This window comes from Cyprinodon tularosa, unplaced genomic scaffold, assembly GCF_016077235.1.
Source record: "Cyprinodon tularosa strain WSP-4 unplaced genomic scaffold, ASM1607723v1 ctg457, whole genome shotgun sequence".
Lineage (NCBI taxonomy): Eukaryota > Metazoa > Chordata > Actinopteri > Cyprinodontiformes > Cyprinodontidae > Cyprinodon > Cyprinodon tularosa.
The window spans coordinates 503,190-516,704 of NW_024039182.1; the positions used below are offsets into that span (position 1 = coordinate 503,190).

Sequence of the window (13,515 nt, forward strand, 5' to 3'; positions counted from 1 at the left end):
ATATGACGATATTGTGATATTTTAATGTATCAATATTTTTTCCCTCGTCTTTAGAAGTTTTTAAGTCTGTAAAAAAGAAGTTTTTGAGGAAGAAGAAGAAGTAGTATTTTTTATTTTTTTAGACTTTAGAAACTCAGAAGCTGATCAAATATCGGGTTAAATATCGGTGGGGTGGCCGATGTCCGATATTCAGTTTTAAGGCCGATACAGGCCGATACCGATAGGGGGCCGATTATATCGTGCATCCCTACAATAAATGCTTGCTGTTATTTTTTTTGTGCTACAGCAGAAACAAACAAAAAGCTAAATGTGCATATTTTGGAAGAGGTTGTGCCATAAACAGCAGCCATAAAAGTAAATTTTATGGCTGCTGTTTACGGCAAAGAAGAAAAGCCTGAAATCCTGGAGGGACTAGTAGTAGTACTCAATCTCTTTTCACACCACAGAAACATTTTACACCCAAATGAAATCTGTTATATGTACCATATCCTGGCCCTGCAGAGGTTGGTGGTCCAGGCGTGATCTGCATTCCAGTCATCTGATTGGTGACCTGCTGCATTGATGGCGGAGGCCCATAGTGTTGTGGATAGGAAGGCAGCGACCCACTCATGTTCACATGTCCCTGGGTGTACGGCTGGGCTGCAGCAGGCCTGTCAATGCATAGAAGCTATGAGTGGAAAGCTGATGGCAGCATTAGTGATGCAGGATCAAATCAACTTGCTGCCAGAAGCTGCATTTCCCACAGGAGAATATAGTTATTATTGGCACAATATGAAGACAAACACATTTTCAGAAAGGATTGTTCATCAACACCCCTTCAGGGCAAAAAGTCATGTAGGTAGGGTTAGAGTTGGCCCCCGGGAATCCACTGGAACCAGCTCTTACCTTTCAATTCTCCCAGAATAGCTCAAATTCTGGATTTTTGATAACTAATTTTGATGCCCGGAAGAAAAAGCTGCAGAATACCAACAAAGAAACATTGGCAAGAGTGTGTCTGCAGCCATCTATTTGTGCAGCAACATTTGAAAGTGTAGCGTAACGTTATTTAAAGACACAAGCAGTCGTCCGTGTGCAGCACTTATTTTATAGGGACAGGTGAACAGCCCTGTGATTGAACATTTCTTTGCCCCACTGCTAATCTAAGGTAGGTTTCCTTAAGAAAACTGTTCCACCCTGGATTCATATCACACCTTCCACAGGCAGAACAGAGCCCCTTTTTTCTATCTCTTAAATTACTTTTTAACAGGTATCCACCTCATTGTCTACATTTTCTTGATAGAATGAAAATAACTTTAATCTGGAGCTGCCATTAAGAGTAATTTAAAGGACAACTTAATTCATGTTTCATTTGAAAGCAGGAGACTGAACGACAAAGTAAAACATCCCTAATTCCGTGTCTCGCTTAATGCAAATGAGGTGCAGTGAATGATGAGGATATAAAATCAATGGGGATATCTTCCTTCGCACAACTGCTGTGATGCTTTTTCCTAAAGCTCAGACACTGTGTAGCACCGCTCCACAGTCAATATCAAGTAAACAAAAGATTAAAACTGCCCTATATCACATAAGTACCTGCAGCCTTAGACACTCTAAATGTCAAAATGTGTTAAAAAGAAACAAACTCCATGTAAAAGTGTAACATTGTGAGAAAAAAAAAATCACAAACTTTATATCAGATTTCCTATACTGGATATTAAATATACTGCTTTAAAATAAGTCAACATTTTATGGCGTCACATTTACTTCAAAACACTGGCAAACAAAATAAACATACTCGCATGTATGCTAAACTACTTCTGAGCATGGTTTATCATCACCGCATAAAAAAAAAGCACACATGCGTGAGAAACTGATGCTTCGAGGAGAAGAAAAATCACTCTCCGCACACCAGCTCCTCCCAGACACGCTGGGGATTTCACCATGCGCACGATTTTCTATCCAGCGGCCCCGCTCAAGGACGGGTGTGCTCTCGAAAGCATCTCTACACACAGACGGATTTTCTCCTCACGCGAACAAAAATGTGTTTTAACAGGTTGGGCGGAGACAAGCCTCTTCTCTAAGCCTAAGTACTTCCATGAAGCCTTTGAATTACAGCTCGTCATCCATAAGTGAAGACGACGATGGCGCCGCAGATGGCAGCCACGGTGTGTTGGTGCGCACTTTTTAGTTTCTTTTTACTACTTAACTCTGGTTTTTGCGATGCTACCCGGAGCTCTTTCACCAGAGAAGAGCTCATGAACATCAGGGCAACGTCACCAGAGGACTTATTCCCCACTTTTCTTCTCCCTACGCTGGAAATTTTGGACATTCTGGTCAAAGGTGCGCTCACCTTTGCTCATGCAGCGAAATGCCGGAGGAGAGGAAAACGCGCTGGGGCGCTCGTGCGGCACCGCAAGCGCGGTCTCTGCTCAGCGCTACCGGGCATGATCCTGTCCAACGTGCGTTCCCTGCCCAACAAACTGCACGAACTTCAACTGATGCTGGGATATAACAGGGACTTCTCCTCATCTGCTGTTTTATGCTTTACGGAAACATGGCTGTGTGGATTGATCCCAGACTCTGCGCTGCAGCTGGCAGGCTTCCAACTCCACAGAGCGGACAGAGACGCACAGCTCTCCGGCAAAGCGAAAGGTGGAGGGATCTGTTTTTACATCAACAGCGGCTGGTGCAACGATGTGACAGTGATCAAGCAGAACTGTTCAACAGACCTGGAATATTTCATCATAAACTGTAAGCCTTTTTATTCACCCCGCGAGTTCGCTTCATTCATTCTGGTCGGTGTCTACATCGCGCCGCATGCAAACGTGCAGGACGCACAGCGCACGCTCGCTGATCAGATACTGAGTGTGGAGCGGAGCAACCCGGACTCCTTAGTTATTGTCCTTGGTGACTTTAATAAAGGTAACCTCAGTCATGATCTTCCTAAATACAGACAGTTTATTAAATGCCCGACCAGAGAGGATAACATTCTGGATCACTGTTACACCACCATCAGGGATGCTTATCACGCTGTCCCCCGTGCTGCACTGGGCCAATCCGACCACGTCATGGTCCACCTGATTCCTGCTTACAGACAGAAACGAAAGTTACTACCGTAACTACGGTTCTATGAATCCCGGATGACCGCCAGAGGCGGTGCTTCAAGCACTGAATGATCATTCTTGCGCATGCGCAGGTCGAGTATTAATGACAACAAAGTCAGCTGTGACCTGCCGGGGACCCACGTGACTCTATATAGTCACGTGGCACCCGGCAATCAATCCCTCAATCTTCTCGCGAAAGCAGAGATTCCGAGGGACCAAGCACTCTGGCGGTCATCCGGGATACATAGAACCGTAGTTACGGTAGTAACTTTCGTTCTATTTCATCCCTACTGACCGCCAGAGGCGGTGCTTCAAGCACTGGATGACTCATATCAACAAGGTCACGAGGAATCAGCAACATTCAAGGAACAACGACTACACCACCCACCTAATGTGATGTAGAGGCATGCTGCTCGAGGATTCCCTGAAGCGGATGGGGCGCAGCCACATTCACCCTGTAGAACCGAGTAAAGGTACTAGGTGACTTCCAGGAGGCCGCACGACATATAACATCCAATGGCACCCCAGTCATAGCAGCAAACGATGTCGACATGCCCCTTGTAGAGTGGCATTTCACTCCCGCCGGCAGTGGCCGGTCCTGCAAGGCATAAGCCTTGGAGATCAAATCCACAACCCAGTGTGCAAGTCGCTGCTTAGAAAGTGCCTGACCTTTCCGTGAGCCAGCGTAGCAAACAAAAAGGCTATTTGTCTTTCGGAAGGATGCCGTGGCATTGATGTATGTCTCAAGGGCACGGACAGGACACAGTGGTTCAGAGGGACTTCCGGAGTCAAACCGGGCAAGATGGAGAGGCTGGGTGCTGCCTGCTGGCAGTGATACCTTAGGAATAAATGCTACATCAGCCCACAGTGTAACGCCTGAGCCATCAGGATTCCACCGGCAGCAGGGTTCGGCTATCGAGAGAGCCTGTAACTCCCCTACACGTTTTGCGGAAACCATAGCTAAAAGGAACGCAGTCTTCAGTGAGAGCCATTTGAGGTCCGCCGACGCCAGGGGCTCAAATGGGAGGGACCGAAGAGCCTCAAGCACAAGAGAAAGGTCCCACGCCGGTGCCACAGGGCGGTTGGGTGGGTGCAAACGCCGAGCACCTCTTAAAAACAGTACAACATCCTTGTCTCGGCCCACAGAACAACCATTCAGCCCAACATGCCAACAGGAAATGGCAGCCACATACACCTTTAAGGTAGATGGGGACCGTCCTTGATCCAGCAATGCCTGCAGGAAGGTCAGTATGTCAGAAACTGAGCACTGCACCGGGTCCTGCCCTCTATCACGGCACCAGGTCGCAAAGACCGTCCACTTGTTAGCATAGACAGCTCGCGTGGACGGCGCCCATGCATTAGCCATTGTATGCCCTATGGACCCAGTGTATCTTGAGAAGGTGGACCCCGGCCTTGCAGGGGCCAAATCCAGAGCTGGAGCCGGTCCGGTTCGGGGTGCAAGATCTGACCCCCCATCTGGGAAAGAAGGTCTCTCCTGGAGGGGAGACGCATTGGCGAGCCGGAGCTGAGCTCGCACAGTAGAGGAAACCAAGTCCTCGCTGGCCAGTAGGGGGCCACCAGCAGGACCCTGTGCCCCTCCTGACGTACCCTTGAGGAGAGTCTGAAAAAGTAGGCTGAATGGCGGAAAGGCATAAAGGAGGGTCCTGGGCCAGTCGTGTGCCAGAGCATCGTGGCCCAGAGGGCTGCTGTTGTCCAACGAGAACCAAAGGGGACAGTGAAATGCGTCCCTTGAGGCAAAGAGGTCCACGTCCGCCCTGCCAAAGACCTTCCAGATGCACTCCACCACCTCTTGGTGAAGCTTCCACTCCCCTGGAAGCGGCTTCTGACGGGATAGAAAATCTGCTGGCACGTTCTCCGGCCCTGGGATGTAGGCTGCTCTGAGGCTGGCTATGCGTGGAGCTGCCCAGGTCAGAAGCCGTTGAGTCAAGCACAACAGTTTCCTTGACCTCGTGCCCCCCTGGTGGTTGATGTGAAAGACCACTGTGGTGTTGTCTGACCTCACCAGCACGTGCTTCCCCCGCAAGCCTGGAAGAAAGCTCTGAAGAGCCAGAAGCACAGCCTGTAACTCCAGGACATTGATGTGTTCCCTGCCCTGCCGCTGGGACCATGTCCCCTGTGCCATTTGACCCCGCCAGGTTGGACCCCAGCCCGTGGAGGATGCATCTGTAAACACAACTTCCCGACGACACGGGAGGGAACCGAGCGGGACCCCTGTGGTCATAAACAACCTCACCCTCCATTGGGACAGAGACTGAAGACACTGAGGCCCCACCCGAAGTCTTCGGAGACGATGAGTGTTCCGTGTGGGATCCAGATTCAAGCTGTTCAACCACATCTGGAGGGGCCGCAATGACAGCAGCCCCAAGGGCACTACGGCGGACGCAGCTGTAAGCATGCCCAAGAGTCGAAGATACCGCACAAGAGGCAGCGCCATGCCGCGCCTGAATTCCGGGAGCACGCTCAATATGCTGTCCACCCGCTGGGGTGACGGGCAAGCAGTCATTGAGATGGAATCCATGGCAATGCCCAGGAAGACAGTCTCCTGTGAGGGGGTCAGACTGCTTTTCTCCATGTTCACCTGCAAGCCCAAGCATCCCACATGATGGAGCACTAACCGAGTATCTCGAACCGCCTGGTCCCACGTCGCGGCACAAATGAGCCAGTCGTCCAGATATGGGAGGATCCTCAATCCCTGTGCCTGCAGAGGAGAGAGGGCCGCTGCAACACATCGGGTGAACACCCTGGGGGACAGTGAAAGTCCGAACGGGAGGACCCTGAACTGGAAATGCCTCCCTTGAAAAGCAAAACGAAGAAACCGCCAATGGGGCGGAGCGATCGGAACGTGAAAATAAGCATCCCTGAGATCTATGGAAGTGAACCAATCGCCCGGGGAAATCGCCTGCAACACTTCCTTGGTGGTCAGCATATGAAAGGGCATGGCCTTCAAGTACACATTCAGGCCTCTGAGGTCCAAGACTGGACGCAGGCCCCCGGTCTTCTTCGGAACCAGAAAATACGTGGAATAAAAGCCCCCTGGATCCAGCAGGGGGTCCACAGGCACTATAGCACCCTTGGCCAGCAAGGTGCAGATTTCTTGGTTCAGTGCCTGTGCCTTCACCGGGTCGTGGATCACAGTCATCCTGACCCGGCCAGGGATAGGTGGCCGGCGGCGGAATTGAAGACGGTACCCCCGGGACAGGGTGGACAACACCCACAAGTCCGGGGTGTGGGCAGCCCAGAAGCTGAGCTGTCCCGGGGAAAAATAACCGACCGCCGGCCCTAAGGCATCATCTGCGGGTCCCCCGGCCCTTCGAAGGCCCGGGAGGACGCCGGCCAGACTGCGCGGCTCGAAAGGGATGAAAGGACCTCGTCCCAGCCTGGTCTCGAGCTCTGTTCCTCCGATCTAGAGCAGGTCCCCGGACCGATCTCTGACCTGGTAACAGACCCTGGGGCTCAGTGGGAGAAGGAGAAGGCACTAAGGACCTCCGTGAAGGACCCGCAGCTGCCCAGGTGCTTACTGGCTGGCGATCACGTCTGTGAAGCCCTGCCAGCTGTTGCCTCGTTCTAGAGGCCTGAGCCGTACGGTCCAAGGCGTCCAGTGCCGCTGAACCAAAAAGCTCCCCCGGGACCACAGGCAGGGCCCGGAGGGTCCTCCTACAAGGCTCAGTTAGTGGTGACTGCGCCAACCAGACCTGGCGGCGAGCATGAACCAGTGTGGAGAGTGTGCGTCCAAGTTCCCTCGTCATAAGAGCAAAGGCCTGCAGAGATGCATCAACCAGGCCTTGCGTGGCATGATCCAGCGGAACAGATTCCAAGGAGGAAGACAGGGCCAGCATAAGATGGGAGAGAGAGTTCCAAATCCGGCCCATGCGGGCCCCAGAGTCATAGGCCTTACAGAGAAGGTCGTCGGTAATACGGCACTGAGGACGCGGACAACGGGCATTGGGCCGCAAGGCCTCATCAGGCGGGATTATAAGAGAGGCAATGCCCGGTTCCACCGCTGGCATCTGCCCCAAGCCAACCTTGGGTGCCTCCTGCATAGCTGCCAGGACCCTGCCATCCGTCGTCAGACGTGAAAACGCCTTGGTGTCTGACCAGCAAGCATGCAGTTCCCGCACATACTCCGCCGAGGGAGGAACCACAAAGGCAGTCTCTGACCTACTGCGCCTAAAGAAGGCGCTGGAAGCCGCAGGCTGGGCCTGAGGAACACTAATCTGTAAACGGGCAAGAGCCGTTCGAATAGCGGATGTCACAGACTCCCCCGTATCCTCCTGGGAGGCAATGGAGTCCGACCCAGAGGCCCCGGAGCCCAGCTCCGGAAGGTCCTCACAGAAATGGGTGCCAGAGGCCGCCACAGAAACAGCATCGTCGTCATTGACTGACGTTTCATCCTGCTCGGTAGGGAGAGCCGTGCCGCGATCACCAGCAGTCTGAAAGGACTGGAGGAGGGCTTTCATTTGGGCCAGCTCAGTAGTGAGATGATCCACTCTGGTGGACAACCTCCCTGCATCGGTCCGTCTAGCACGCTTCGTCGGTACCGAAGGTGCAGCCACAGTAGATCGTTTGCACACCGCTTTCTCCATCGGCAAACGAGCACGCGGCGAAGCGCTCGCCCAGTCGGTAGGCTGCTCCAGTGCAGCCAACCGATCCAGTCTGACCGACCGGGGCATGACGCGACAGTTGGGGCAAGCGTCATCTGACAGCGCCTCCCGGAGATGTTCCACACCGAGGCAGGAGGGACACAAGTCATGCCCGTCATCCGGCTGAAGTGGAGCCAGACAGGTCGAGCAACATAAATTATCCAGCATCATACTGCTGAAAGGCGTGATCAGCCTGCTACCAAGGACAAGTCAACACGAGCAGGAAACGCTACTGGCGACTCGTTGTAGGAAAACCCCCGCAGAGATTCCAAACTCAGCGTGAGCAGAAACGCCACTAGCAAATCGATTATTAACTAAAGATGAACTCAGCACGAGCAGAGACGCCACTGGTGAGTTTAGGCAAACAAACTATAGAAGAACCCAACGCGAGCAGAAACGCTACTGGTGGGCTTAGGCAAACAAACTGAAAACAACTCAGCGCGAGCAGAAACGCCACTGGTGAGTGTAGATAAACAAACTATAGAAGAACCCAACGCGGGCAGAAACGCTACTGGTGGGCTTAGGCAAACAAACTGAAAACAACTCGGCGCGAGCAGAAACGCCACTGGTGAGTGTAGATAAACAAACTATAGAAGAACCCAACGCGGGCAGAAACGCTACTGGTGGGCCTAGGCAAACAAACTGAAAACAACTCAGCGCGAGCAGAAACGCTACCGTGAGTCAAAAGAGCCACAAAATTAACGTGGCAAATCAAAGCGAACAGTAAACTACTGCTGAGAAAAGAACGAAAACTTACCAGTCACCGCAGATCTGGTAAGGTGAAAGCAGCTTGTGCAGCCCCTGGAGGGCGAGACTTACCCGCAGCTCCGACCAAACCCGGTCACGGGGCTACCAGCAACAAGCAGCCAGGAAACTAGTGGTATACACAGAAGCAACCAGCTTCACACGACCACACTCCGGTACTCAACACACCTGCGCGCGAGAAGAACAAAAGGGATTGATTGCCGGGTGCCACGTGACTATATAGAGTCACGTGGGTCCCCGGCAGGTCACAGCTGACTTTGTTGTCATTAATACTCGACCTGCGCATGCGCAAGAATGATCATTCAGTGCTTGAAGCACCGCCTCTGGCGGTCAGTAGGGATGAAATAGAACTACAGCTCTGCAAACCTGTGGTGAGGAAATCAAAGAATTGGACCATTGAGACTGTGGAGGATCTTCAGGCGTGTTTGGGTTCTACTGACTGGGACGTCTTCAGGGCTGCTACCAACAGTCTGGATGAGTTCACAGAGGCTGTGACATCATACATCAGCTTCTGTGAGGACTGCTGTATTCCTACACGAACCAGGGTGAATTACAATAATGACAAACCCTGGTTCACTGGCAAACTCAGAAGACTTAGGTTGGACAAGGAAGAGGCCTTCAGGAGCGGAGATAAATGCAGATTCAAAGATGCAAAATACAAGTTTAGCAAGGCGGTGAAAGAGGGTAAACGACTGTACTCTGAGAAGCTGCAAAACCATCTTTCTGCCAACGACTCTGCCTCTGTCTTGAAAGGGCTTAGGCAGATAACAAACTACAAGCCAAAAGCCCCCCACTCCATGAACGACCGACAGTTAGCCAACGACCTGAACAACTTCTACTGTCGTTTCGACAGAAAAAGGGACAGTCATGCATCCACCCCCCACAACACCACCCAACAGATCACCTCCACCTCCTCCTCCTCAGTGACAACTCTTTCCATAAAAGAGAGAGATGTAAACAAAATCTTCAAAAAACAGAACCCCCGGAAAGCTGCTGGACCAGATTCTGTCACTCCATCCACTTTGAAGCTCTGTGCTGACCAGCTGTCTCCAGTGTTCACAGACATTTTTAACACCTCACTGGCGACATGTCACGTGCCAGCCTGCTTTAAATCCTCCACCATCATCCCTGTCCCCAAGAAGCCAAGGACCACAGGACTTAATGACTTTAGACCCGTCGCCCTGACCTCTGTGGTCATGAAGTCCTTTGAGCGTCTTGTGCTGTCACACCTGAAAGAAATCACGGACCCCCTCCTGGACCCCTTTCAGTTTACCTACAGAACCAACAGGTCTGTAGATGACGCTGTCAACCTGGCCCTTCACCACATTCTCCAGCACCTGGACTCCGCAGGAACCTATGCCAGGATCCTGTTTGTGGACTTCAGCTCGGTCTTCAACAAAATCATCCCAGCTCTGCTCCAGGAGAAGCTCTCCCAGCTGAATGTGCCTGACTCCACCTGCAGGTGGATCAGACTTCCTGTCGGACAGGAAGCAGCACGTAAAGCTGGGAACACAGTTCTCTGACTCACAGCTCATCAGCACTGGTTCCCCCCAGGGCTGTGTTCTTTCTCCTCTGCTCTTCTCCCTGTACACCAACAGCTGCACCTCCAGTCATCAGTCTGTCAAGCTCCTGAAGTTCGCAGACGACACCACTCTCATCGGACTGATCTCCGATGGTGACGAGTCCGCCTACAGGTGGGAGGCTGACCATCTGGTGACCTGGTGCAGGGAGAACAACCTGGAGCTCAACGCTCTAAAAACAGTGGAGTTGTTTGTGGACTTCAGAAAGAGCGCAGCCCCTGCTACCCCCATCACCCTCTGTGACTCCACCATTGACACTGTGGAGTCTTTCCGCTTCCTGGGAACTATCCTCTCCCAGGACCTAAAGTGGGAGCTGAACATCGACTCCCTCACCAAGAAAGCCCAGCAGAGGATGTACTTCCTGCGGGCAGCTGAAGAAATTCAACCTGCCCAGGACAATGATGGTGCAGTTCTACTCCTCCATCATTGAGTCCATCCTCACTTCCTCCATCACCATCTGGTACGCTGGTGCCACCGCTAAGGACAAGAGCAGACTGCAGCGTGTCATCCGGTCTGCAGAGAAGGTGATTGGCTGCAACCTCCCATCTCTCCAGGAGCTGCACGCCTCCAGGACTCAGAGGCGTGCAGGGAAGATTGTGGCTGATCCCTCGCACCCCAGTCACAAACTATTTCAGTCACTACCCTCTGGCAGGAGGCTGCGGTCCATCAGGACCAGAACCTCCCGTCACAAAAACAGTTTTTTCCCATCTGCTATCGGCCTTATCAACAAGGCCAAGACCTGCCCGTGACACTGGACAATGTTTCTCTCCCCCATTCAGGATTTCTGCGTTACATTAACACACAGTCTACTGTTTCTATATAGCTTCTATATATATATATATATATATATATATATATATATATATATATATATATATATATATATATATATATATTCTATCTTATTTTGTTATTTTGTTTTGTTATTTTTTTGTCTGCACCAACAACACCAAGTCAAATTCCTTGTAAGTGCAAACCTACTTGGCAATAAACTTGATTCTGATTCTGACTGCTGGAAGCGGGACAGTGCACGTCACACCGCTCTTACCCCCAAAAAAGCACGATTCCTCATGGAGAATTGCCATCTTTGAATGTAAGCCACTCAAAGGAACGTCATGGGCAAAGCATCGATTTTCCCAACTCTAACAGTCACATCACAGAGGAAACATACCAAAAGCGCTCACTCTGATTCTGTGTCATTAGTTCACTTCAAGTCTTTGTTCTTGTAATATAATCTACAAAACCCTGATTTAACACGTTAATCTGAGACGCAGAAAAAGATTACTCTTCTGACTCCGCTTTGGTCCGGACGACCACAGCCAAACATTATAGGCTTTTTTTTAGCTTACATAGAAAAAATAAAAACCCCTGGATTACCTTCAACTTTTACCTGGGAATTTTTGGTTGTATCTGCTAGGTCTGTTTTATATTGCTGAATATGTTTTCAATTCGAATTTCACTGCGACATATTTTTAATATATAGATGATGCAGTAAAGCAAACAACCTGCAAAATAATTATCCTAGGATGATTAACATCAGCTTTTACCTGGGCGGTGCCTGTGTCATGGGTGGGGGTCCATTTTGCATGTCCCCTTGACTGTGGGTGTACTGGTTATAGGGCTGAGGAGCTGAAGCAGGAGGGGGTGCAGAGGTGGGAGGAAGCCTTGTTGGACCTGCAGAAAATAACCAATCATCATAAATGATTCTGATAACTGTACAAAGAAAAAGTACTCCATTTTGTGGTATTAAAACTAATGCTTTGTTAAAAAAAAAACTAAAAAAGTTTTTCTAATTCTGAATTGATTCTATTAAATCCTAAAGTTTAATTTATATAACCAACACAATTTCCACTATCCTTACATTCACCATCAACTACCCTTACTTTATTCACTTGCTGTAAAGTGTTAAAATACAAATATCAATATAATAAATAACTAAACACTCATTTAATAGATTTTTTAAAATACAAAGAATCAAGTTTAAGATTAGACCAAACTGAATCGGAATCAAAATCAAGACCTAACTGAACTTACAAACTTCCCTGGATGCTATGTGATAAAGAAAAAAATAATCCTCCTTAAAATGTGCATTTGTAATAGCGCACTTCATGTACCCCAAGGAGCCAGTTATTAAGTAGAGTTCTCTTGCTCACTGCTTTATCCTCTGAACTTCAATCTAACAAGTATTAATCTCTGCGCTAAATGCATTCCAGTGGACCTTGGTATTCTCCATGGACACTGCGGCCACTGTTAAAACCACAGCAATGACAAAAACACAGTTGTGCGTCATATTCTGACGCAGAAACATATCCCACTTGCTTTAGTCTTTGAAAGACTGACATAAATTAATAAAGCTACATAAATAAACAAAGCTCTTTCAAAAAGGGTTAAAATAGGACTTTGTGACTCATAATTCCGACTTTCAGGGGCTCTTCAGTTAAAATTTACTGTTGGAAACATTAACTTCTGAGGACAAAGAAAAAAACGCTACCATAAAATGGACATGAATACAATTAAAAATCTTTGGAAAGATCTAAAAGTTTGTCTTTAGATGATCTTCATCCAATCTGTCTGACATTAAAGTATTTTACAAAGAAAAATGTGCAAAAATATTCAGCCTGAAGTCTACAAATGATGTATTTACCATTTTTTTTTTTATGGGACAATGCATATATAACTATAGAAATGCAGTAAATGTAAAATTTAGCCATTCTGGCTGATTTAAATTTCCAGTACCATATCAGCTAAAAGTAAAATCATGACAAAAGCAAGAATCCTAAACATAGAGGACCATTTAAAACATGCGACTACCACAAAGCTTTAACAAACAGTTCGTATAAATGATCATGCAACAAACAGAAACAAACTTTTTTTTTTTTATCACGATGGATATAAACACCATTAAGCACATTAGTAACACATAAATGCATGCCACACTTTTCAGATTTGAAAAAGATACATTTATTGAAAACCGTGCGCCATGCTTCTTTTCTTTCCATCTCAAATAATGTATTCATTTGTGTCCTCCAGTTTAAAGAAAACCCAATAAAACATGCTGGTGATGCCAGTTTTAGGTGAAAAGAAAGCCTTGAATTATTCTGACACCGATCTAAGTTATTGATAAAAGAAAATAGGATTATGAGTTATCGCTAAATACAGCCTCAAAATCAATAGATAGCATTCTAAGTTTTCGAATTGAGGTCAAAAGCTCAGGCTTCAATTTAATACTGGGTCAAAAAAACAACAACATTTTAGGCCAAATTAGAATGGGCAAAGACTAACAATAACTGCAAGACATTTAACATTTATGAGATGTAACATGTAAGTCACCACTAAGGCCGAATCTTTCAAATTGATTAACAAGACAAGGGGAAAAAAAGCAAGTTTGAAAATAAGCACTGATGCTAAATCATTTCATTCAAAATT

At 48.6% G+C, this 13,515-nt stretch overlaps 1 protein-coding gene across 1 annotated transcript in view; it reads right to left on the reverse strand.

Annotated features, from left to right (window-relative positions):
- Positions 1-13,515, reverse strand: part of sec24c (SEC24 homolog C, COPII coat complex component) — a 34,884-nt gene that overhangs the window by 18,753 nt on the left and 2,616 nt on the right. The window contains exons 4-5 of the mRNA XM_038300806.1: positions 11,637-11,763; positions 484-650 (exon numbers count right to left, since the gene is read on the reverse strand). Coding sequence (XP_038156734.1) covers positions 484-650; positions 11,637-11,763 — 294 coding nt within the window. The remainder of the gene's footprint in view (positions 1-483; positions 651-11,636; positions 11,764-13,515) is intronic.